This window comes from Lissotriton vulgaris, chromosome 6, assembly GCF_964263255.1.
Source record: "Lissotriton vulgaris chromosome 6, aLisVul1.2, whole genome shotgun sequence".
Lineage (NCBI taxonomy): Eukaryota > Metazoa > Chordata > Amphibia > Caudata > Salamandridae > Lissotriton > Lissotriton vulgaris.
In genome coordinates this window covers 1119384911-1119412682 of record NC_141694.1, presented here as the reverse complement: position 1 = coordinate 1119412682, position 27772 = coordinate 1119384911, and the positions used below count along the sequence as shown (strand labels likewise).

At 43.9% G+C, this 27772-nt stretch overlaps 1 protein-coding gene across 3 annotated transcripts in view; it reads left to right on the top strand.

Annotated features, from left to right (window-relative positions):
- AHCTF1 (AT-hook containing transcription factor 1) overlaps positions 1-27772 on the top strand; it is a 1100496-nt gene that overhangs the window by 896835 nt on the left and 175889 nt on the right. For all 3 annotated transcript variants that reach the window (XM_086927206.1, XM_086927204.1, XM_086927205.1), the window contains one exon: positions 22074-25938. In XM_086927206.1, the coding sequence (XP_086783332.1) occupies positions 22074-25938 (3865 nt within the window). The remainder of the gene's footprint in view (positions 1-22073; positions 25939-27772) is intronic.

The window sequence follows — 27772 nt, the reverse complement described above, 5'->3', positions numbered from 1 at the left end:
CCAAGCGCTGAGGCCACATCCAAATGAATCTTGAGCATGAATCCACTGCAACCATGATATATTTATAGTTGCCATCCCTTTGTAAGGGACCACAGAGGTATAGGTAAACGCATTCTAATGGTTTATCTGAAATTAGAAGAGGCGTCTGCGCCGGGGGTTTCACGTTTGAAACCATAATCTTTTGGCAGATTTCACATTCCAAAACATAGTTTCTGGTCTGTTTCCTCATGCGTGGCCACCAGTATCTTTGTTTTAATAATGATACTGTGGCGGAAACACCTGCGTGTGCAGAGGCAAGCCCTTCATGTGCTGCTAAAATTAGTCCTAATCTATGTTCCATGTTTGGAATTACTCTATCCCCCACTCCAGGGATTTGAGCAAAAGGAACTTTATTTGCATCAGTTATATCTGAGTAGTTGAGTGGAAAACCTTTCAGTAACGTTTTACCGCTGTCTTTATTGGAAGCAGCGACAGCCTGCATTATTTCGCTGTCTATTTTTGTTTTTGAACGTGTAATTGCAGCTACGGAAGCAGTTTGCACAGCTGCCTTCGCAGCTTTATCAGCCAATGAATTCCCTTCAACGTGAACGCCATCACGTTGATGACTCCGTGTATGAATCACGTGAGTCTTTTGTAGTTCTTTCTGTAATTGAACTACTTGTTCCCAAAGCAATTTATGCTTGGTTGTGCCACCTTTTGCATCTTTGAAATCGTTTTGAACCTAGTTCTACAAGTATTAATTGTAAGATTGGACGCAGTAATACGAATCGCACACTATGAGTGTGGGGAATTCGCGATCAGTATTTTCAAGCGCCATCTTGATAGCCTGTAGTTCAGCTTGCTGAGCTGTACACTCTCCTAGGGATTGAGTTTTTATGACCATAGGTCTGAATTTACCATCCAGCCAACTATCTTTGACAGTCGGGCACGCAGCAATATAAGCTTGTTTACCCCCAATTGCTGGCTGTGCTGATCCGTCTGTATAAATTATACATTCGTACTGTTCTAGAGGCAGAATCTCAGTGGGCAGAGGACATTCTTGTTCGTATTTTAAAAATTCTTGAGGTTTCAAGTAGGGGTCAAAAACGTATTCAACCTCTGTTGCAGCAAGAAAGTTAACCCATTGTATCCATCTTGGATGTAAAGTCTTTGCATTTGGAATGCTCGCTTTTGTCACTGCCTCTAAGGCAGGTACAGGAGTAACAACCATTATGCGTTTTCCCTGTGCGAGAGCTCTCTTTTGCTACTGCAGTTTGAACCGCTGTCAGAATTTTTTCTGTTAAAGTGAATTTTATTTCAGCTTGTATGTACAAGTGTGATTTGTAAGCAATTGGTACTTTTTAACCTTCATTAAAGGTTAAGTACGTAAATCTGCATCTCCCTGGGATGATTCGGCTTACAAAGTTGCTTACGTTTACGCGTGTCTGTAAATGTGATGTTGCTAACATGTCTGTTTGCACTGAACGCAAAATTTCTGTGTTTTTGAGTCCAATTTGTTGTTTTAAAATCAGGTTTGATTAATTTGTAAAGAGGTTTAACCCTTTCTGCATAATTTAGAATGTATGTTCTTCTGAAATTCAGGAAGCCTAGAATTGACTCTAAGTTTTTCATGGTTTTTTGGAGGTTGGAGCACCGCACACTTTTCTAAAAAGTTGGCTGCCAGGCTTTTGCGTTCACTTGATAGTTCGTATCCTAAGATTAGGATGTTGAGGTGGGCAATTCTTGATTTTTTTAAAGTTGAATTTGTACCCTTCAGAGGCGATACCAAGTATTATGGTGTTCACTCTTTTCATGTGCCTGTCCAAGTCATCTACTGTTAGATAGAAATCATCGACATAAGATAATGCCTCATCATCATGCGTTTGTAGTAATTCTGTTACTCTGGCTGAAAATAACCCTGGACTATTCTTGAATCCCTGGGGTAGACAACAGAAGTGAGGCTGTGTCCCCATAATTGAGAAAGCGGTCAAGTAGCTGCTTTGAGGTCTGATATTTTGACAGAAGAAACTGTTTGAAATATCTAATGTGGTTTATATTTTTTACGCACAATGTTATTCATTAGTGCTGCACTGTGTGCATTTTGTACTGCAAAAGTTTTGCAACAAGAGTTTAAATGTCTGTAGTCCAAAAGTAGACTTTGGAGTGGGTAAGAGTGGTCTGCTTAATTCAGACACTCTGTTCATCACCACCCCCTTTTCTGAATCGTTTTTGGCCACTATAGGTGTGGCAGGGTATACTCAGACATGAGTCCCTTTCTCACTGCACCATCAGGATTCAAGCAAGCCGGGCCGAAGACGGCTGAAATGCCAGAAACCGGTCCCCGGTAGCTTGTCTCCTTTCTGGTGAAGAATTGGCTTGGTAGTTTAGTCTGCCCTGTTCCCATGATGCACTGGGCCAGGGACAGACTGATTTGCATATAGCCAGGTTCTGAGCTGGGATGGTGCAGTGAGATAAATATCGGTGATGGATCAAGCCCTGATCTTTGGACTGGGTAAGAGTGGTCTGCTTAATTCAGACACTCTGTTCATCACCACCCCCTTTTCTGAATCGTTTCTGAGCAGTTGGTTGATTTTTTTTAACTGGATTGTATGGTGAGGAGAATCCTCAGCCCATCCTACATGATTTTTATATAATGCTGGAGCCTGGGCTACTGCCCATTTTCTGGCTTAGGTCTTAGCCGTGTGGGCACTCCCTGACAAATTTTGTTGGCCAGTCTTTTTCAGCTAGAAGAATGTCATAACCCTTAGAGAGCTTATCCCAAAAGAGTGCTCTTATTTTCCTAGTTATGTCCCCCTCCATCCGGAGTGTTACTTCATATAACTTAGGGGGTACACTAACCCTGGTGTTCGAGGCATGTGGGCTGATGAATTCATATCTGTGCATAGATCGCCGCCTAGTGTTGGGTCCGGATGATTGCACATTGTTGTCCTGGAAGTGTCTTCGAAGTGTCACGAGACAGGTGGCTCCTCCCCCGGACTACAGTGCGCATGGGCATCCTCTCCATCCTCAGATTGTTTTTTTCCGCCATTGGGTTCGGATGTACTTTTCTTCACTCAAGTTTGGAAACTTTTCTAAAGGCCAAAAGGCTTTCGGGGTCGTCGGTATTATTTCGATCGGTGCCGAGTTCTTGTTCCAGTTATTCCTGAGCAGGACGTCGAAGAGAGCTGCGTGGCCTTTTCAACACCGGAGGCCGATCGTCGATGGAACGGAGCCCGTTCAAACGATGCCCCCTTTGTAACTCTAAGTACCCGCACATTGATGTACACCCGGTGTGCAACACATGCTTATCACCAGAGCACAATGAGGACAACTGTCTAGCTTGTGCTCGATTCAGGTCGAAGAAAACGCTTAGACTCCGACGTGCAGCGAGGCAAACTATGTCGAAGCCAGCGCCCGACCCGGTGAATATCTTTGACAAAGAGGAAGATGAGGTCGTCGAGACTGAGGATCCAGAACAGCAGTTCGATCCCGGTTCGGAGCATGACTCCACCTATTATGAAGACGACTAAGAGAAGGTCGAAGATGAAAACGTCGTCGAGGTAAGGGACGACGTATCCCCCATCGGAGCCGCTGATGACGACTCAAGCAATGAACCAGGCCCAACAGTGGGTACGGGGCCCGAAACAGACACTCCAAGACTTCCAAGGGCTCAGGTCGAGGCATCGCCAGAAGGCCTTGGCCAAGATCATGAAGAACATTCTATAGCCCCGCGTCAAGGCCCGGCTAAGAATGTATCACATGAGCCATCGGTCCAACTACTTAAAACGAAACCGAAAGCCATCGAGTCGAAACCGAAACTGCTGAAAACCGTCTTCGGATCGAAAAGCTCGAACCCATCGGAGTCGACGAAGAAAAAAGGTGTTGACGACCCTGCGGGGTCAAAAGTAAAGAGTGTCGAACCGAAGATCGGTGCGCTGAAGTCCACCATTAAAACCAAGCACGTCGAACCGACGACGTCGAAGGACAGCGACACAAACAAAGGACTCGAGTCTCGGAAGCTTCTCGATCCGAAGCATCAAGTCGACAGGCCCAAGCTCGTCAAAGGCTAGAGTCGAAATCCAAAAGCGCCTCAAAGGACCACGTCGAGTCGAGGCAGAAGAGCGCACCTCCGACGCCACAAGCACCGAAGTCAACGCAGGGCCAAAAACTTATTGGCGAAAAGGCAAAATCGGTCGGGCCTCCATCGACGCCAGCCCCGAAGGAGGTCAGTCTGTCTAAAGACACTATGCCACCGATAAAATTCAGACTGCCCCCGATTGCACGCCCTAAGGCGCTCGATCCAAAACCTGGGGTCGAAGCACCCAAAAAGGTGTTATTGGGAAAAAGGAGTCATCCTCTAGAAGAAGACGTTATGTACCAAGAGCCCTCATATGATGACCAGTCAAAACTACATATCGACTCCGAATCTGGTAGACTTACTATTTATCAAAGGAAGATCAGGTCAGAAAATCCTCTGGAATCACACAAAATTCCACTCAAGAAGATAAGGGATTCTTCAACATCGCCTGTCCTTTTTGAGACTGTGAGGTATCATGGCCAGGACACTTCATACTCACCCACACCCACTACTGAGGATATGGGGTATGACGATGATGAACAATATAATTACCCTGCGGACACGGATCAGGATGACCAGACTCAAGCCTGGACAGACCCTACTGACCAGGGGAGTCACAGACTGTTCCTGATACTCCTTCTTATCCTGTTAAAACTACACCAACAGAAGATACAGCTGCGTTCAAAGCTTTGATTGAAAGGGCAGCACAAAATCATGATGTGGACATGCATGCTGACCCAGTTGAAGAGGACTTCCTGTTTGACACTTTCTCCACTTCAGAGAAATCTGTTAAAACTTTGCCAATGCTAAAAGGTGACCTTAAACACGCAGGGGACATTTTCAAAGAAACCACTAGAGCAAGGGTTATTAACCCCAGAATTGAAAGAAAATACAGACCGGCGCCTGTGGACCCTACATATATTAAGGGACAGCTGCCATTAGAGTCTTTGGTGGTCTCAAATGCTCGTAAGCGCGCCAACTCACAAACTACAGGTGATGCTCCTCCTCCAGACAAGGAATCTAAAGTATTAGAAGCTTCTGGGAAAAGGGTGGCTGCTCAAGCAGCTAATATCTGGAGAATTTCTAATACACAGGCCCTATTAGCCCGATACGATAGGGCGCATTATGACACTCTAGAGCAACTGCTGCAACATTTGCCTGAGGCCTATAAGGAGGGAGCAGAAATGCTAATCCAGGAGGGGAAACTCATATCCAACGCATCCATTAAGTGTGCGCTAGACGCAGCAGACACCGCAGCCAGGGCCATTAACACAAGTGTCATGCTCAGGAGACATGCTTGGTTGCGCATCTCTGGGTTCAAACCTGAAATTCAAACCACATTATTGAGTCAGCCTGTGAACCCTGATTTTTTATTTGGTCCTGATGTGGACACAATCTTAGAAAAGATTAAAAAAGACAGAGACAGCCAAGTCTATGGGTGCCTTGCAGTTCCAACAGTTTAGAGGAGGTTCCTTTCGTCGCTCCAGTAACAGAGGAGCTACACAAGGCCAGGTATCACAACAGATTCCATACAATAAAGGGAGCAACCACAACACCTATAATAAGAACAATAGAGATGGATACCGTGGCAACAGCAGCAAAGGCAGAGGACGAGGGAATAACAACTACAGATCCTCCGACAATACTGAAGAGTGACGCCTTGTCACTGCCCCCGGACCATGTAACACCGGTCGGGGGCGATTACAACAGTTCCTGCCAGTCTGGGAGAGCATTACCACAGACAGGTGGGTGAGACAACTTATTCAGTACGGCTATTGTCTAGAGCTAACTTCCACTCCACCCAACATACCCCCAAGACACCGTCCTATGTCCGCAGAGCACATAGACTTATTGCAGCAAGAAGTTATCAGCATGCTGCAAAAAGGGGCCTTAGAACTCGTCCCCATACAGGAACAGGGTACAGGGGTATACTCGCTGTACTTCTTAATACCCAAGAAGGACGGGTCTCTCAGGCCAATACTGGATCTCAGGCCCCTAAACGAATACATCTTATCAGAACATTTTCACATGTACACTTTACAACAGGTTCTGCCATTGCTCACTCAGGGAGACTTCCTCGCAACAGTAGACCTAAAAGAGGCATACTTCCACATACCAATACATCCTGCACACAGGAAGTATCTCAGGTTTACCATACAAAATCAGCACTACCAGTTCAAGGTACTACCTTTCGGGGTGACAACAGCCCCCAGGGTGTTTACCAAGTGCCTAGCGACGGTAGCGGCGCACCTGAGAAGAAACCATGTCCACGTTTAACCCTATCTGGACAACTGGCTCAACCAAGCAAAGTCAGTCCAGCAATGTGCCAGACACATGTCTCGCACTATTCACCTCCTGCACAGCCTCGGATTCTCATTAAACTACGCAAAGTCTCATCTCCAACCCGCTCACGTACAACAGTACCTAGGAGCGACGATAGACACTCTAGTAGCAAAGGCACAGCCAAACTTAGCAAGAATCGACAGTATTCAATTACTGATTCAGAAATTCAGACCCCAACACTCGCTCCTAGCACGGGTGTTTATGCAGTTGATAGGCATGATGGCCTCCTGCATCTTCATAGTCCCTCACGCGAGACTGCACATGCGTCCGCTTCAGGAGTGCTTGGCACGGCAGTGGAACCAGGCTCAAGGACAATTAAAAGACCTAGTGTTGGTGACCGGTCGCGCATTCAACTCTCTGCATTGGTGGAACCCACAAAACCTTTGCAGGGGACGACCGTTCCAAGAGCCTGTACCACAAATAGTGCTAACGACGGACGCATCTCTCCTGGGCTGGGGAGCGCATGTACTCCATTACACAGTACAGGGACTATGGACGACACAGCAAAAGAAGATGCATATCAACCTGTTGGAACTGATGGCAATCTTCATGGCAATGAAGGCGTTCAAGGTACATTTGTGCAACAAAGTCGTGTTGATTCGGACGGACAACATGACTGCCATGTACTACATACAGAAGCAGGGAGGGACAAACTCTCCATAGTTGTCACATCTAGCGCAAAGCATATGGAAGTGGGCCATTCAGAGAAACATATTCCTCATGGCGGAACACCTCCCAGGCAAGAACAACCAGATGGCGGATCTGCTCAGCAGAGACAGCCACCAGATGCATGAGTGGAAGATACATCCCTCAGTGCTACAACCGTACTTCCAGCAATGGGGTCACCCAGAGATAGACCTGTTCGCCACAAGGGAAAACGCAAAATGCCAAAGCTTCGCCACCAGGTTTCCACATCCACAGTCTCAGGGCAATGCGATATGGATGAACTGGTCAGGCAGGTTTACGTACGCTTTTCCCCCGGCCCCGCTCATACCACTAGTGGCACGCAAACTGCGACAACATTCCATGACACTCATCCTAGTTGCTCCAACGTGGGCGAGGCAACCATGGTACACCACGTTCCTAGAACTTTCCGTGGTGCCTCATCAAAGGCTGCGATTAACACCCAGTCTTTTAACGCAGAGCCATGGAGACATTCAGCACCCAGATCCGCAACAGTTGAACCTTGCAATCTGGCTCCTGAAGTCATAGTTTGGTTACCTGAACTTGCCTCCTGACTGTATGAATATTATCAAAGAGGCAAGAAAACCTACAACCAGAGCGTGCTATGCGGCGAAGTGGAAACGATTTGTCATCTATTGTACCAATAATGACATAAATCCGCTAAATGCATCTACTCAAAACATCATATGTTACCTGTTACATTTACATAGATGCAATCTAGCCTACAGTTCCATCCATATACATTTAGCTGCGGTGGCAGCTTATCTTCAGAACAGGCAACACCTTTCACTCTTCAGAGTACCTGCTATTAAAGCTTTTATGGAGGGATTCCTCCAAGACACCAACCTTCACCTGTCTGGAACCTCAACGTGGTTCTAACCAGACTGATGGGACCACCTTTTGAACCTCTACACTCGTGTGAGATTCAATTCCTAACGTGGAAAGTGGCTTTCTTAGTGGCAATTACATCACTGAGGAGAGTTAGTGAGCTACAAGCCCTAACTATTCAGGAGCCATTCATACAAATTCATGCAAATAGGGTAGTGCTACGTACAAACCCTAAATTTATGCCAAAGGTGGTATCCCAGTTTCACATCAATCGGACTATCGAACTGCCAGTGTTCTTCCCAAATCCAGATTCAGTGGCAGAAAGAGCTCTACATACCCTGGATGTTAAGAGCTCTCCTGTACTATATAGACAGAACAAAACCTTTCAGGAAAACTAAGCAACTGTTTGTTGCCTTTTCACCACAGCACAAAGGCAACCCCATTTCAAAATCAGGTATAGCCAGATGGATTGTTAAGTGCATACAAATTTGTTATCACAAAGCTAAACGCACATTAACAGTTTCCCCAAGAGCGCATTCCACACGCAAGTTAGGGGCATCCATGGCTTTCCTGGGAAGCATTCCTCTAGAAGACATATGTAGAGCAGCCACATGGACTACCATACATACATTTACCAAACACTACTGCGTAGATGTACACTCCAAACAGCAAGCAGCTGTAGGACAGGCTATACTCAGGACTCTTTTTCAAGCTGCGGCAGCTGGCACGGGCAACCACCACTAGGGGGGAGACTGCTATACATTCGATGCACAGATATGAATTCAGCAGCCCACATGCCTCGAACGGAATATGCTACTTACCAGTATGCATCTGTTCTTGGCATGTAGGGCTGCTGACATTCATATCGCCCTCCCTCCTCCCCGGTGCCTGTCGCAGCTGTAGCATTCACATTTATTCCATAGCATGGACATCACTTACTGTATCAAACTCCATCCCTGCCACAATGGCGAAAAACAATCTGAGGATGGAGAGGATGCCCATGCGCACTGTAGTCCGGGGGAGGAGCCACCTATCTCGTGATACTTCGAAGACTCTTCCAGGACAACAATGTGCAATCATCCGGACCCAACACTATGCGGCGATCTATGCACAGATATGAATGTCAGCAGCCCTACATGCCAAGAACAGATGCATACTGGTAAGTAGCATATTCCATCTGCAGTTTCAACTTGAATGTACTCATTTAAGTCCTCTGTCTCCAGATGATCCTTCAGGATCTTGCGAGCTATGGTAATTTCTGCTGCGCTGTCCAGCATTGTCTGGGCCCACTCCCCATTCTTGAGTTGTGTCCTCAAGATCCTCGGCATGTCTGATTTTAAGACTTGCAACCTTCTTTTTGGTGAATTGGGTTTTCTTATTTTTTGGAATGTGTTGATCGTCTTTGGACTTCACGTGTTCTTCCTTGTGTTCTGATCGTCCTCTTCTTTCCGATTTCTGTGAGGAAGTCTGAAAGGTACGAGAGGAATGTGAATCAGTATCTTGATATCTATCAGGTTTTCTCAAATTATCCCTATTCCTATACCTCTTTTCAGAGGGCTCCTTTTGAGGAGACCTACCTCTGGATTGAGAACGCTTCTCTTTAGGAAGTGTCTGTCTATAATTTCCCACTTCTTTTTAGGAGTAGTGAGAGTGTTTTTAATAAAAACCTATTCAGGACTTTCTGTTAGTTGGGGCTTAACTGGTTTCCCACCCAAACTATCTCTACCTAGTTCTTCATAGAATGTTTCTATTATTGTGCCAATTCATATGGTTGCTCAGTTACATCAAGTTCTTTTAATTTTGGACGGATCTCCACGGATGCTGCTTCACCTTTAATATTAGCTAATATTATAGCTGAGACATGTTTGAAATTTTGAAGTAATTACATACCTAGATTTAAAGCAGGCTCTGCCCCGTATTCATTTTGAATTTGTTTCCTCCAGGTGTGGTGCGATCCCCATTGGTAAACAGATTGTTTAAATGCTGTGTTTCTCACAAGGTGTACTATCTGGAAATACTGCCTTCATTTGAGCTAACCAGAATGGAATTTTTTCCCGTTTTGCGGGTAATTTACCAATGACTGATTGTATAGTCTGTGGTGTAATTTTATTTGTGTTCCCCTAGTAAGGGGTTTGCTGTGAAATCCTGATAGCTGGTTGGACTGAAATTTCGCATGACCTATTGAACCAATTGCCTATGTATTTTGATTAATTGTTTTAGTTTTAGTTGAACTAATAGTTCCGGACCTGACATTTCTACAATGGCAGGATGTGGTGTATAGCTGGCTAGTACCTCCCATGTTGCTCCTGGTCTACCTAGTGGACCAAGCCTGGTAATGTGATTTTAATGTTGTAGGGCGCCTTCAAACCAAAGCGCATGCTCTTAGTATGTTAATGAAATTTCAATATCCTCGAAAGGAGTGTATTCCGTTGGAGTTTCCTCTTCCTTGTAGAAGTGAAACACGTGTTCTTGGATTTGCTTCAGGGAAGACAATCCATGAATAGAATACATCTGTCTGCCGAAATTCATGTGCCTCTATGACAAAAATTACCCTACCACCTCTTGGTGATAGGCCATTTGCTATAACTTCATAGTAAAGGTTTCCGTACGTTTTCCTGGATAATTATAAAATGATCCAAAAGGTCACCTCTGCTTGTTTTGGTAAATTAGAAATGATTAAAAAAATCTCTCCCTATCTATCCAGGGACTCGTTGAGGACCGTTGTACACGCCCTCATCACCTCACATCTGGACTACTCTAATAGTCTCTATGTAGGGGCTCCTACATATCTACGTCATCGACTACAGATTGTCCAGAACGCGGCGGCAAGACTTATTTGCCACATACCCTACCGCCACTCCATTTCCCCATACTTAAAGAACTTGCATTGGCTTCAGATATTTCATTGCATCCAGTTTAAAGCCCTGGTCCTGGCCTTTAGAGCACTTAATGGGAATGGACCAGGCTATCTCAGGAACAGACTGAAGCAGGTCCAATCAGTTTGTTCCCTCCGATCTAACCACTTGCGTCTCTTGCACCCTCCCCGTTTCCATCGCTCCAGAAGAGGAGGTAGAGCTTTTGCGGTGGTTACTGCTAAGCTATGGAACTCCCTGCCGCTTAACCTCAGATTAACTGAATCGGAGCCCCTATTTAGGTCCAAATTAAAAACATATCTGTTCTTCAGTTACTAGCCGCCTGGGTCATTACCGTTACTGTCCACAGCGCCGGGACACCCCCGGCGGGGGTAGCCGTGCGCTTAACAAATTTCATAATAATAATTATAGCATCCGCATCGGTTTCTTGGAAACCTGTAATGTCTAAACCTGGTTGGTTTGCATTTACTGCATCTCCACCGTTCTCGAGGTCACTCATTTTGTTGACTGAAAGTTTGCAGAGCAAGTTTCAAGGAAACAAAGATAAGGTGCACAATATTTTGGAACACTGTATCCTTCAACGTTGAAAAAACCAAAAACTAATACATAAGATTTTTGTCCTACTCAGTAATGGTGGATATTTTATCCTTTTACCCACTCCAGACATCTATTGGAGTATTTTACGGGAAAAAGGGGTCTCTGTGAAAAGCACAACTGAGTTACTCTAGTATCTAGCGTTAAATTAGTGCCTTACCAAACGTTGGGCGCCATTTAGTATAGTTCCTATATTCCCAATAGGCTCTGCGTATTGGAATAATATATCCTATAGATGTGACGTATGACTTGGGTCAACTAGGTCTCTATTGAATATATTCGACTTAATTGTGAGTGCCAGCTAGCTCAGAGGTCACTAGAAACTTTCTCGAATACACAAGAAGGGATTTGTTTCTGACAACCGCATAAACATGACAACTTTGTTTCCCCCGATAAAACGTATCTCCAGAGTCACTTGGTCAATTGTGCATGTTTCATTTCATCAGAGGTGAAGAGAAATAGAGAGACAGGCATTTTCAATTAAAGTATTTCTTAAACAGTCTTCTTTCTCATGCAGAAGAAATGACCTGCTACAATCTTAATACTGGCTGTAAAGTATAATGCGTACAGCAAGAAGAGTTTCTAAGCCATAAAATACATACATAAATAACAAAGACTAAAAGTACTTAACTGGTGCTTCTAAAATACGCCTACCCTGATGTACCTAACCTAAGTATAGTACGAGGGAAGAAGTAAGTGAGGTGTAGCATAGGTTTAGTTTCTTTGCCAAGAATCTATCCAAGATTTCTCTTAGGATCTAATCAGCTCTGTACCTTGGTTTTAGAATAAAGGAGGTCTTGTATCTCTGTCTCGGGACTCGATTTCCCAACACCCCGCAAGGGGAGCTTGGAAACACTGGAGCTGGATTCTCAGCGAGAGAAAGGCAGCCTCTCTGTCAGTGCGTCAGCTGGAGGGTCGGCTTCCTTCGGCACTTGCTATAGCGAGATGCGTCGGGCAAGTAGATAGTCGAACTGCTCCAAACCACTGTGTGTTTGCTATGGCAAGTGTGGGCATATTTATACCTTGAAGGTGCCTGGTTTGACGTAAAGTCGGACATAATAACGTCCCCAAAGAACCCCAAGGGAATGGTAGTTCTTTGAAAATGCCATGAATTCTAGGACAAATCAATATTCAAGAAAGGGATGTCCCTGACTGCTGAAGCAGAGTTTTCCAAGAAATCGTTACGGCTTTTTGGAACTAGTGGAAGTAGCCATGCCTATATTTTGACTGGATGGGTTATGTCTAAATATGGCTATGATTTGTATGCCTATATAAGGGCAAGGTGAATTATACCTATATAAGGGCATGAATCGGTAAATTACACTAGGGTCCTAAAACGCTATACAACACAAACATGCAGAAAGAGGGCACTTTCTCACAACCTGCCTTCGGTAACGATATATCTGTAAGAAACAAAGGTTAGTTATAGATTCGTTACTGCCCCATCCATCCTCCCTGTTCTGCGAACTGACTTCTAGGGTTGAGGACATCCTTTCTGGGCTCTAGTTTTGTGCACCAATGGTCAGTGTTTTGCATGGCTCTATGCTTCTGGTGTGGAAAGTCGTGTACAGAACTGATGTCTGCTCACGAGGGCGCGTCTATGTAGCTACCGCGATCTCATCCCGGCGACCAAGATGCCAACGATGAACGCGTAGTCAACAGACGCCACATTCCGACACGCAGTGCTACTGCTGACAAAAGTTCCCCGTATCCAGTCTGACGCCTGGGGGTAATTCTAAGGTAAGGAATCTATAACTAACCTATGTTTCTTACAGATATATTGTTACCGAAGGTAAGTAACTTGTTCTTTGGGGGCACCGCTTGTAAGTTACATGACGCGCTGGCCTGTCCCACACCACAGCCTTGGCCCTCTGACGCCAGCTCCATTGACCCTGATCCGCATCGGGCGTTATTGCCTGCACCACGAAGAGCATCGCCCCACTTTGCAGCGCCACCCTGGTCTAACCAACGCCCATGTACAACTACCACTGAGCTGCTGCCTGCACTGCGACCTGAGGTCACTGCACACTGCACCGCTTAACACAGCAGGCTCGACACCCACCGCAGCTGGCCCGCACTGCCCCGGTCAGACGGAACTAAAGGTACTGGTCAAGGGTCCTCTGGCATCTCTGCCAGCCAGCTTCACTGTTGGATTTCTGGTTCACGCCACCGTGGTAGTCCCGGTTGGAGCTATCCACTTCAAGGAACTATTTATAAAGTCTATTTTTGCCTATTGATATTCTTGATTGACTGTATGCTGGATTATCATCGTTTTGGTCTTGTTTTACAGAGTTAAATATTGACTATTTTTCTAAAACTGGAGTGGTATCCTTTTGTAGTGTTTTCACTGTATTACTTTTCGTTATGTGCAAATGCTTTACACATTGCCTTATAGATGAGTACGACTGCTCGTGCCAAACTACCAAGGGGGTGAGCAGGGGTTATTTTAGAAGTGTATCCCCCTTACCCTGACTAGAAGGAAGTGTCCCTACTTGGACGAGGTGCATACCTCTGTCAGCTAGAGACCCCCATTTCTAACAATACCCTTCACCTCTTTCTACCTTTTTACTGTTGTCTGATGTGGCCTCATTTATTAAGCCTTCGGTTGGGCTGCCTTTTTTTTTTGTTTTTGTTTTTTGAAAGGCCTTTAACACACTTGTTTCCTCCCTCTCCCTTTGTTTCAACACCTTAGCACCTTAACTTGGTCCTCCCATTTTTATGTGCTCTCAATTTGAAATGCTTCACAGCTGCCCTCTGCGGTTTCCTATCCTCGTCGACATAACTTTGGCTCAGCAAGTGAGAAAGATTCAGGCTCTCTGTACCTATTCTCTGTACACCACATTCCTCCCAGAGGAGCTGGTTCAGTCGCATGAGCATCTTTCTTTATGAAAGCTAAGATTCTGTTCTATGTTGGTCAAACCATCACCTTACTGGTGTACTATGCTTTGCCTCACTCCTTTGAAAAGGAAAGAGTTCATCGCTTGGCCCTCAAGAGTGCCGAATTTTTTATGTCTATCGCACCAAAGCTGTTCAGAAAAGGGCCATCTCCTGTTGAATCTCACAGTGACTCAAGATCTGCTATGCCCTAGACCAAAAGCAGACTCCGAAATAACTGCAAACGTGGCGCCAAGGCTGCTATCAACACGTTGGCACCTGGAGTTCCTGTCTTGGATGTCTGTCAGGCTGTTGTGTAGGTCTCACTACATACAATCAAGCAGCACAATGTCCGTGCAGTTAGATTCGCAGAGAAGAACATTTCGTCTGCTTGGTCCCCTTGGACTTTTTAATTTGAGGCAATACACAGACCCACCTCCTAACAGATACTGCTCTTGTAAATATTAAAAAGCTGAGGATTCTGTGGTCAGAAGTCTCTTTCAAAAGAGCAAGTTTCTTACCGTCAACAACTCTCTTTCTGGTAGAGACTGTCTAACTGCAGGATCCTCACTGACCCGCCTCTGTAAATTTGACTCTATCAATTAATAAGATGCCAATTCTACAAATCCGCACAATGGTCAATACCAGTTTGATGATGGGGTCTTCGTCTCTGGGCATGGGCAGCTCTTGAATGGACCTGATGACAGTGTGCAGGTGTGGCATGTAATTTTCAGAGTCAGGGGAAGTCCCAATTTGAGATTATTCACACTCCGCGTCTCAGGGAGTGAAAAGTCAAGCATGCAACTGACAGCGTGTAGGGCTGGTGCTTATGTGTCTCCACTCTGTCATGTCGGACTGTACAGATCCATCTAGTGGCTGGTGAAGGCATTGCCAGAAGGCGTTTGCAGATCCTTTCTGGTGCCTGTGGACATATTTTAGGGTGAGGAATCTGCTTTTAGATAGAGTAATCAGCAGAAAGAGTGTTACTGAAGTTAAGTAACCTTTTCTGTAGTGCTCCAACATAATTTTGCTAATAATTATATTATTATTATTATTTTTAAATATATTTTTTATTTTCAAAATTAGACACACTTTATAGATTATACATTATTCATCATTGATTAGATTTCCATTACTTCATGTATAACAGCGATATACAGATATACATAAATGTATTGTTCATTACATCCATTACATTTCATCATTTTCATACAAGGTTTTGTGAAGCAATATGAAACAGAATACCCACTCAACCTAATCCCTCTCTTCCCTCTTCGAGCATATATATTCTTCTCTATATTATAAGATGCTAGTAAGTTAGCTAGCCAACACTGTACTGTTGGCGGGTTCTTGTCCAACCAGGCCCTAGCTATCATTAACCTATATACCGCCATTGCCACAAATATAAACTCCTGCTGCACCCCATCATTATCCCTGCCAACCCCTAGTAAAATCCAAGACGGAGTAAGCTTTATTCGAATCCCTAATGTGCTAACCAAAAACCTCTCAATATCTCTAAGCAGCGTATGGAGTTGCGGACACGTGGCAAAGATGTGTATATTGTCTGCCTCAGCGGCATTGCATCTCGAACATGTAGTTCCCGCAGTGCCTCCCCACTGTGCTATCCTGGCTGGAGTTATATATAATGAATATATAGTTTTGTAATGTTGAGATTGAAAGGAGGATGCACACAATATCGATCGGCCTAAATCTAATGACTCCTGAAACCAGCCTATTTCTCCCCTTATTTTCTCCGCCCATTTATTACTATATTTTTCTAGATCGTCCGTTTTGCCAAACTAGCATATATTGAACGTATCAAACGATCTCCTGCTGTTCTTATTTTGTCTCAAATTTCATTCTTGCTAAATCCTACTGGTCCTCCTTGTTTACTACCTAGATAGCTCCTGATCTGGAGATACTTAAAAAAAGTCCCTGTTGCTCAGATCATATTTGTTTTTAAGGTCTATAAACTGTACCAATCCCTCCGGTTTCAATATATCTCCAATTTGTACGATCCCTCTTTCCACCCAGTTCATCATAGTTTGGTCTCCAAATATTTCCAGAGGGAATGACTTATTTTTATACAGCCATATGTATCTATTATATCTCCCCAATTTACACTTTTTCAGAAATGCATTCCATATTTTAACAGCGGCCACTAATGTCTTAAATCTCGTTCTTTTAAAGTATCCATACTCTATATAGTTTAAAAAACAATTTCTCGCTTCCACCCCTACTAGCGCTGTATATATTTTTGTGGAAAAACTATCAATCCTCGGATCACCATCATTTCCACCTATTAATCCTTGCATATATTGCAGGGCTGCTGCCATATAATACAGTCTGAAATCCGGAGCACCCCATCCTCCCCTCTCTCTAGGTAAGGCCATAAACTTATAGGCTCTACGCGTTTTACCCTGTGCCCAAATGAACCTGTTACAAATTGCCTCCAGCGTGTTAAACCAACTAACCTAAAAAAATAAAGGAATTGATCTAAAAAAGTAAAGAAACTTGGGTAAAATTATCAGCTTTATAACATTGGTACACCCCACCAGTGACAGATGTAGATTATTCATTCTCTCCAGATCCCCTTTTACTTGTGATATTAATGGAGTCATATTATTACCCACCACCAGATCTAAATTTGCCGCTATTGCAACCCCTAAGTATATTGCTGAGTTAACAACTCTATCATCATTACAATTCACATGACTATTCTCAACAATCTGTGTTTTACTTCTGTTAAGACTATATCCGGAAACCTGTCCAAAATGTTGAGCCTCCTCCTCCGTCACCCTAATTGCATCTCTGGGATCGGGTGTTAATATGGCTACGTCATCCGCGTACGCCAGTGTTTTTACTCTACAGCCATTTATATTCATTGCCGGTATATCTGGATTACTCTCCAATCTGCGCAGGTAGGGATCAAGATATAGCGAAAATAACAGGGGAGATGAAGGGCAACCCTGCCTTGTCCCTCTTCTTATTCTAACAGCTTCCGAATGTCCTCTGTTAACTCTTATCTTAGCTGTTGGATTTGTATACAGAGTTTGTATAGCTTTTATAAACCTTTCTCCTATTCCGCTCCACCTCATGACTGACAACAAAAACCCCCAGGAGACCCTATCAAACCCCTTTTCAGCGTCCAGAAATAGAGCTGCCATAGGGTCTCCTAGGGTATTTGCTGCATCAAACATTGTTGTAACCTGTCTTATGTGTTATGTTGTTCCTTTCCCCGGGATGAAACCATGTTGGGAGGGACAAACCAAGCTTTCTACCACACTTGATAGTCTTTTAGCCAGCATCTTTGAGTAAATCTTGACATCTGAATTCATCAATGTAATTGGCCGGTATGAGCCTGGAATAGTCATTGGTTTCCCTTTCTTTGCAATTACTATAATGTCTGCTCCTACCCATGATAGCGGTATTGACTCCCCCTTCTGCGCCAACAGCATTATATTAAACATATCCCCCAGTAAGATTGTTTGGAATGTTTTATAAAACTCCAGTGGTATCTGGTCCGTGCCTGCAGCCTTCCCTGCCTGTAGATCTCCTACTGCTGCCCCAAACTCCTCTAGCTGAAATGTTGCTTCTAGATACTCCTTATCCACCATTGATAACTTTGAAGGGGGTATTTCACTCAGATAGCTTTCTACATCCTCCATTCCTGTTGCGTCATCTGCGTCATAAAGACCTAAATAGTATTGCCTAAATACCTCCCTTATCTGGTCTGGATATTGTACCATATTCCCTTGTGCATCTGTAATCTCCCTAATGTCTGCTGCTACTCCTCTCTGTCTAGTCCGAACGGCTAAAATATGGCCCACCTGCTCACTAAGCTCATAAACACTCTCCTTCCCTGCCAAGTATTTTTCTGCTGTTCTCTTGGCAATCCCTTCTGCTGCCTCTGCCCTAAGTGCTATACCTTTCAGCAGTATCTGATCTAACGGGGAGTTTTGTTTAATAGCCAATTCTAGCTTATCTTCGACTCTCGAGATGTTTCTATTCATTTCTTCTACCTTCAGTTTTTCATTCTTTTGTCTCAAAAAGACATAGCTCATTGTCTCCCCTCTCACCCCAGCCTCAAATGTGTCCCAAACTACAGCTGGGGATGCAGTGTCTCTATTTATATCCCAGTAACTCGTCATCCAATTTGTCATAGTTTTTCTATATTCCTGATCCTGCAGCAGGGCCCTTTCAAAGGTCCATTGTGTCTCTTTTCTTTGGATTTGACCTAGTTTGACTGTTAATACTAGTGGGTTGTGATCTGATATAATACGTGGGTATTTTTCTATTTCTGAACCTATTACCAGACTATTCGAAATTAAAAAATAATCCAACCTAACTAAAACTTGATGTGGGGCTGAAAAAAAAGTGCTACCATCCAGATTCGGGTGCATTTTATCCATGGGTCTATCAAGGCATTATTTAACACCATTTCTGACAAAGCTCTATGTGTTTTTTTCTTTCTGCCTCGGTATTGGATCCCTGGTTGTGCAAATGAACTATCTGGGTCATGTAGATTAAAATCACCACAACATATTATTGGTTCCGGCCACTGTGCCAACTCCACATCCAGATATTGAAAAATGTGAGGATCATCATCAGTAGACCCATAAACTGAAACCAACGTAATTGTCTCGCCTTTAAATAGTAATTCTAATATTACCCATCTTCCCCATTGATCTTCTTTTTTCCTCTTTACCTCTGTGTCTCTCTTTCTACCGATCACAACCACCCCTCTAGTTTTTGTACCTTGATTTGTTTTTGCTAAAACCGTAAATCCCAACTGTTCCATAAGGTATGCCTTATTACCTTCTATGTGTGTCTCTTGCAGACAAATCCGATCTAATTTCAGAGTATTTAATAACGCAGCAACTCTATGCCTTTTATTTATGTCGTTCAATCCACAGACATTTATTGAGGCTATTCTACATGACATTGGAGTTAGTTCTATTACCAATGAGTGCCCCAACTGCTTTATTTAATCGTGGGTATGTTACATATGTTATGTGTACCTGTATATCTTGTATATCTTGCATGTATGTCATCTTTTTTCCTATCCCAGTGTGCTGTGCCAATTTTAAATCGCCAGACCTTTGTGACTCTTTTCTTCCCCCCATTTGCCCTCCCCAGCCCTTCCTGCCCTCCCTCTCCCTTTATCCCCCCCCACCCCCCTACCTCCCACCCCCTTACAGGCAAATAGGTCGTGCGACCTATATGTGGCTGCGTCAAGTTATGCATGTCGCGTCCCCCTCCTGCTTTATTCCTACTGTCCACGTGCTGTGTTGCTTCATTTTGAGTTTACCCCCTGTGATCCCAAAAAAAGTCAAAAGAAAATATCCATGAGCCCTCAGCTCATACAATTAGTAACCAGCTTTCTTCATCCCCTTCCCTGATCCACTTTCTGCTCCTTCAACTGTTCTAAGAAGTGCTGGGCTTTAATCTCTGATGCAAACATCCAAGTTTTCCCTTTTATGACCACTTTATGTCTAGAGGGATAGAGAAGGTACGCTTCTGCCCCTAGAGCCTGAAAAGGTGCTATCATTTGCTGTAGTTTCCATCTGCGCTCTGCCGTCATGTGGCAGAAATCAGGTCTCGTAAAAAATGTGATATCTTTGAATGATCGTTTACTGTCGGGTCTTGCTTTGTCTATAAGCTCCTGTCTTAACAAATAATTTCCTATGTTGACAAGAATTGCCCTAGGTAGCACCCCTCTGCCTTCCCTAGCCTGTCCTTTCTTTAACACAAAGGGGAACCGATGTGCCCTCTGCACCTCCCTTTCCCATTGCCACTGGGATTCTGGAAAGGCCCCTTTTAATAGTTCTACAACAAATTGTCTTATATCCTGCCCTTCTGACCCTTCTGCCACACCCAAAATTCTGATATTGTTCCGTCTTTGTCTGTTCTCAAAGTCCTCCATCTTCCAACGTAGGTCTTCTGCCATCTTCTCATGTTCAGTTTTAAAGGATTGCCAGCTCCCAACATCATCCTCCAATTTTCCTGTACGTTCTTCTACCTCTGTCACTCTATCCACTACTTCTTTGTACAGTTTGTTAATTTTCCTAAGGGATCCTTGAATTTTCTTTGTGTCCTGTCTCGCTCTACGGCTATCTGCCCTCGCTTCACCTTACATTTGTTTTAGAGTAGTGAATAGAATTTCAAAAGAATCACTGCGAGCGGAACCCCCCACTGCACCAGCTCCATCAGTGTCCTGATATTCCTGTGAAGTAGCCGAGTAATCCCATTCTAAACGCCTTTCAGTCTGAAAAGGAGATCCTGTAGCCCGTCTCCTTGATCTAAGGATTTTTTTCCTTTGCATAGAGTCTTTTCCAGAGGTATCTGACCCAGAGTCTGAGCCCTCCTCATCCTCCTCAACCTCCTCCTCCTCTTCAGGGCTCTCTGAGACTAGAGACTCTGACTCTGTAACTTAATTCACAGAAAAGAAACACTCTCCCTCTAATGAAGCGCCTTCACCCCATTCTTTTGCATTTCTGTCACGGGCTCTTTCCTGGTCATTTTTACTAATCAGACTGTCTCTACTGCACCATGCATTCTTCGTCTGCTTTGTTAGTTTCTCAGAGTTCATCTTGGCTTCCACTAACAATAAAGCCTCCAGCATGTCAGTGTTCCCCTGGTCTGTGAACCCTGGCGTCTTGGTATTACTATCACTCCTCATTTCGCCCCCTTTAGTTGTTGGACCTGCTGTACTCCCCTCTTGCACCTCTGGCGGTGCTTCTGGTGTCTCCTCTGGTGCTACCACCTTCCGCTGGCCATTCCCTTCGTTGAGCTGCTGTCCGGGCGTCTGCTCCGTCTCGGCGCATTGCTCGCCTTTCTCGGGATCCAAACGTTGCCTAGCAACTTGGCTTCCGGCGTTCAACGCTGTCTCCGTAGCGTCCTCAAGGACGTTCACGCTGGTCTCCTGCTGTACCTGTGCTCCTTCGGTCTGCCCAGGGATTTTCGAGGAGAAAACCTCACTTAGGGTAGGTTGCTGCATTGCCGGATCTTTCCCCTGCTGGGGAAAACCTCACTTAGGGTAGGTTGCTGCATTGCCGGATCTTTCCCCTGCTGGGAATCTGCTCCCTTGTTCGACCTGTCCGCTCTGCTCTCTTTCTGGTTTCGCAGCTACGCGGTGCTCGTAGACGCGCTCCCTGCTGCCTCTCCCATCTTGTCCCGTAGCTCCGTCTTCCTCTTAACAACAAGGGCTGGGACAGCTGGATTCGTCCGTATCGCCCCCAGAGACTTCCCGGGCTTGCCGATGCCTGGGTCAGTGCTTGGTGTACTTACGATGGCAGGTTTCTTCACTGCTGGTAACTCCGGCATTTCTTTTCTCTTGTCCGGCTTAGCGCTCCGCAGGGGCATCTTGAAAATCGTCCTTCGATCTCCTCCGTTCTCCACACTGCTAGCCCAGCGTAACCACTTCACTTTCAGCCAGTGCCAGGCTGGTTCGCCCCCAGTTAGCTGCTTTATTAGTTGTACATACTCCTTTAGACCTTTCTGCCACCAGCGATTACCGGTCATCTAGCCATCAGAATCCACAGCGTTTTTTACGCTTCATATACCAGCATTTGCAGGAGAGGGAGAAAGTGCAACTTCTCAGCACAACTCCTCAGCGGCCATCTTGCCCCCGTGTTTCTAATAATTATATTATTTTGAATGACATTTTTGCAAACATTTATTGAAAGCATGATACCTTTGTAAATGCACCAAACAACTTTTTATTATCATCTGATTATGGGTTGTGTTTTTGTAATGTTTATGTATACCAAAGAATATTTCAGTATGCTTATTTCTGTGTTATTTTCTTCCTTTTTTAGACATTTGAAAAAGATGGCCAGTTGGAAATACAGGCTGAAGAGACTAGAGCTCTTTCCATATGCAAGTTGAATTCATCTGGCACAAGTGGAATACATCCAGTCTTTGAGCAAACTGAGGAAATGTTCACTTTGGAGTCCACTGATGTCAATGTTGCTGCAGAATGTGAATTGTCAAATACTGGCACGGAGATTTCTGTTGCACAAAATAACTTTACCTTAATCCTAGAAGAAGGTGAAGCAGAACAAGCTCTTCCATCCCTAGATTCTCCTGAAAAAGTAGCAAGTCTTATTGGAAAATCTGTAGAAGTTAACAATCAGGATATCAAGAGTTCTGTTTGTGATGTGCCAACTTCCCAGGAGCAGAGTATCGATAGACAATTATCTGTTTCATATTCTACTAATGTCATTGAGGATTTGCCATTTGTTTCAGAACATCAAGTCCCCCAGTTGCAGTCACTTGTTTCTCAGCCAGTTAAAGATGCCATTCCAGGGAACTTTATAGATGTTTACAGGAGCACAGGAAGTAATGAGGGTCTTTCAGAAGTGCTGACAGAGTCAGTATGTGCAACTGTAGCTCAAATATATACAAGTAGAACGTCTGGTGAGTTCAGTGAAACACCTGTGGAATCTGTTGATGATGCAGATGCAAAGGTTTTTAACTTGTCTCATGTGGATGATTTGGTAGCATCTGAAATGAACTCAAAGGGGCAAAGTATTGAAGATCCGGGCCTTGTATCAAGTCAACAGTCATCACTGAAAAAACCCAACCTAGATCCAGAAGCAGTTTCCACCCCGAGGAGAACAAGGAGAACTAAAGAACTCCACCAACAATCTGAAGAAATATTCACAGATGAGCAAGTGTCTCTGATACTTACCCCTAAAAGGGTTTCCAGGAAAGGTAAATTTAGTAGTCCAAAAGCAGCTGAAGATACAAGTTTGCCTGCAAACGTGGAAGAAAAAGCTTCTGTTTTAAGGAGTAGTCTAAGGAGTTCAAAGGAAACAGCAGCTGATCTACCAAAAGCACTGAAAGTCGAAAGTCTGCCTCTTGAAAATATCAAATTGCTAGATACACCCAAGAGATTTACTAGAAGCACAAATAATTTAACAGAAGAGCAAACAAGTCATCCTTTGGTGGGTCCTCGTGATCTACAAGTGCCATCCACGCCCAGTGTCAATGAAAGTCTGTCAAGGTATGGTACCTTAGAACTTCCTGAAAACATAACTTCCAGGCCTGAAAGGGAGCATATTGACCCTGGGCTGCAGTTGTCACTTTCCCTTAAGAAAGGAGCCAAAACTGTAAGAGGCAGAGCGATTGAAGGTTTAAAGTCTCACATGATGAATTCTTCCAAGTTAATGTCTAATCATGAAGAGTTAGAGTTACCCACCACACCAAGGAGAAGTTCACGGAGAGGTGCATTGAGTCTCTCAGAGGTTACAAATATGTCACCCAAGGTCAATATTGGAGAAACAAATCCAACAGAAATAGAACACATCCTTCCGACCCGGAGACAAGCAAGAAAAGGCCATGCTGGGAAAACCGATAATGTTAAAGACATTTCTCAACAGACTTTGGGAGACATATCTGTTGAGGTGGTAAAGGATATTGTAGATGAAACAAAAAGTGCATCACAGGAGGAGATGGTGAAGGAAATTTCACAGCAAAGTTCTGAACAACCTTTTGAGGAGATGAAGGGTAGTTCACAGAAGACCTTGCTGGAAGTATGTGAAGAGACAGTGAAGAGCATTCCACAACAAATATTAGGTGAACAACCTTGTGAGATGGTGAATGTTGCACAAGAAATTGTGCATGAACCACCTAAGGAAATGCAAAGTGGCATTTCTCAGCAAACTGAAGAACAACCGCATGAAGTATTGGTAAAAATAAGCAATCATGATACTAAAAGCATAAGCTATCACAGCACATTACATTCAGTAGCAGAAACTGACTCGGAAGCCAAGGATTCCCCACATTTAGATCATGAGGAACAATTGGCCAATGTAGGCCATAATGGTGTGCTCAGTCCTAATGTAAAACTGAATAACACTGGCCTTGCTTCACCAGATGCCCCTAGCTCTGAAGAAAAACTTAGAACTGCCAGAAAATCAAATCTTTTTAAGGATGAAGAAAATGTTTCAAACCAGAAGTTGCCAGATGCAACTGAAGTTGTCCTTTTAGAGGCTGACTCTGTTAACTCTATGCCACGAAGTGAGGGCATAAGCTGGAAAGTACAGCCGCCTCCATTTCTAGAACAAGGACAACCTTGCTTTTCAGTTATAAAAACATCTTCTACGATAATTGAAAGTAACCACTTAGTTATACCAAATTATCCAATTGTATTAGAGCATGGCACACATACAAACAATGTTACAGATGATGTGGATTTCACTGAAGAAGCCATCTCTAATAAAAAACTTCCAAATGAACGAGCGTCAAACGTTCCTTTAACTGCTAAACGAGGTGGTAGGGGCAGAAATAAACATGTGATAGAAAATTCTGAAAATTCTGAGCTTAATGTTTCTGTGCCACTTATTCCTCTTGTGGAGCAACATACACCCTTTACTCCTAGGCGAAGTTCCAGGAGAGGAACAGCAAGTGTCTCCGATGTTATGGATGGAAATCCTCCAGGAGTCAGTGGCTTGATGGAGCAAGGAAAAACGCTCACCACCTCAAGCAGGCGATCCAAGAGAGGGAAAGCAAGTCAAGCAAACAGTGAAGAGGATGGTGTAAAGAGCACTTCAGAGGGAACATCAGAAGATTCGAGCAATGAAATTGTTTTCCAGACAAATCGCAGGGGAAGTCATAAAGACAGTCTTAAGAATCAAAGTACAAAGACCCCACTTCCTTCAGTTTCAGAAGAAACCACAGTGGATAGAGGTATACCATCTCCAGAGAGCAGAGAAAGATTGCATATTACAAATATCTTAACAAGATCTCCAAGGTTACGTCAAAAAGAGATGGGGGCAGATGATAATGATGGGGCTTTGAAAACTTATTTTGATAATGAAGCACTGGAAGTTAAACAAAAGCTGCACTCAAAGGTTACCACAATAAATAAGCAGGAAAAACAACAACCTACTGTGGTGGCAGAAGAAAGCATAAAAATCCAAGTTCCTTCCGTTTTCGAAGAAAGTATAGTTGACAGAATTTTGCCATCACCAGGAAACCATGAACAATTGCATTGTGCAGATAATGCCATAACTAGATCTACAATGTGGCATACAACAAGAAAAGGAGCAGACGTTTATGAAACTTTAAAAGCTTCTTCTGAAGATGAAGTACAGGTAGTTGTCAAACAGAGGCGTGGCACAAGAATGACTAAAATAAACGACAAGCAAAAAAGCATAGTAAAAACTTCTGGGATGGAAGAACAAATTACAAAACCCAAAATTCCTTCTGTTTCTGAAGAAAGTACAGCCCCTTCACTGGAGGGCAGAGAAAGATTGCTTGCGGATGACAATATCTTAGGTGGATCTCCAGTGTTGCATAGAAAAGAAACACTTGCAGGTATTGATGGGTCTTCCAAAGAAACTCACAAAAGTCCAATCAAGGAGGTTGCTCAACAAAAGCGTGGCTTACGGGTGACAAAAACGAATGAAAAGCGTAAAATAAAAATCCAGCCCAGTATAATAGCAGAAGAAAGCATGGACAAAGTGAGTTCAGATACACCAGAAAGGATGATGTTGCTAGGCACAGACAATGTCTTAACACTAACCCGTGGACGATATAGAAAAGAGGAGACTGTTGCAGAACATAGCATCACAAGGACACGAAGTAGCAATTTGTCTGCACCTCCATACATTTCTTTAGATGCAGTTGAAAATTTTGTCTTCTCCCCTCCTTCCACGAAACGGAAACATCAGAAAGGTTTGTGTCTGTCTTTTGTTGTTAAATATCAAATCTACAATACTAAACACATTTCTAAATACCTTCAAAGATTCAGAATGTAAAAATAAAATGCCTTGTCGATCTACATGTAAAGCAAGAAAATGTGACTGTCTAAATGGCCAAACCTTTTTTTTTTTTTATGTTGTACTTTGGAAATTCATAGCCTGCCTTGCTTCATCCCATAGCAGGAGTGCGGTAAGTTTGGGATGAAATAGGTTGTCGGTTTTAATTTCCTCATGAACCAGAACCACATAGCCTTCAACATTGAAATCAAATTATTGCCCACCACTAATGAATTTTAAATCCCAACGCACCCTCGCAAATATGTACTGCAGAGAAGGCCACCCTTCATTCAAACATGAGTTTGGTTTTCTGCCACACACCTCCAGGCATGGGATGGGATTCCCTAACCCTCCCCAAAACCATACGTTGAGGATCAACAGGGGATTGTGACAGTAATTGTGCTGTTAGTGGTGATCATTTGCTCCAATTCAATCTCCATCTCTTGAGCACTGTAATATTTCTGTGCTCCGGTTTGTAACTGGATGAAAGTGAAGGCTGTGCCCCTCTTGCCTTTCCCATCATCTTCACACACAAATAACAAACTTTGCAAAAACCATTTGGTAAATATTATCTATGGGTGGTTTTGCTGTCCTATCAGCCTGTAGCTAGTTGTATCAATTCTGATATGTAGCGTACATGTAAAAAAGAAGAAACCTCGTCTCCTAAAAAAACACCCTACAAAAATACATACATTGACTCAGCAGCTTCATGAGCTTCTTATTGTTCCCTTTCAAGTGCATATACGAGGAAAATACTGTCCCTCAAACTGTCTCCTGCTGCAATCCTTGCCTATCCATGTACAGGTTAGGTACCCCTTTACGCACGCAAACCTGATTCTGCTTTTGCTGCGTGGATGATGGCATCAGTCATTAATGGATCTACATTATTTGGTGATTTAGTGCGAAAGTAAAATTTTTCACTGCCTACATTTGTTTGGTCCTTTGTTTTCCATACCCATGCATTGCAATTAAAATAGAATCTTGGTATATATGATATGACAATCAACATGTTTCACTACATTTACCTGTTTTGTAGTTAATGTTAATGATAGAAATGCTTATATAGCGCATGGCTACCCCAGCAACGGGGCGTCCCAGCGCTGCAGACAACTTGAAACAAGGCAACCTAACCCATGGAGATGACGTGTAGCGCCACTAGGAACCCTAGATAGAAGGAAACAACCAGGTTTTGATTTGTTTCCTAAATGACAAATAGTTATTTGTAGCACGCACCTCTGAGGGGATCGAATTCCACAATTTCAGGGCCAAGTACCTGAAGGAACGGCCACCAGCTCTGCTCCTTCGGATTTTGATGGTACAGGCAAGGTGAAGGTCCGCTGAACATAGAGCACGTGTGGGGACATAGGTGGAACAGAGACCTCGCAAGATGTGGGGGCCAGAACAATGAAGGATTTTATGAATTAAACAAAGGGTCTTAAATTGGATACATTGTGTTACCGGTAGCCAGTCTAAACGCCGCAGAATATGGGACATATGACAGTGTTTTGGTAGAGCGAACAAAATGCGGGCAGCTGCATTTTGGGCCCTTTGGAGTCTGTTAATGGCTGTCCGGTTAGAGCCCAGCAGTAAGACGTTGCAATAGTCTATGTGCGATAGAACAAGGGCTTGGACAATTGTCTGGCGTACAGGCGGTTCAAAGAAGCCCAAAATTGGTTTAAGCGACCGTAGGCGACCATAGCACACGCCAGCCACTCTTTTTGCATGGGATTCTAGGGAAAGGGAGTCATCCA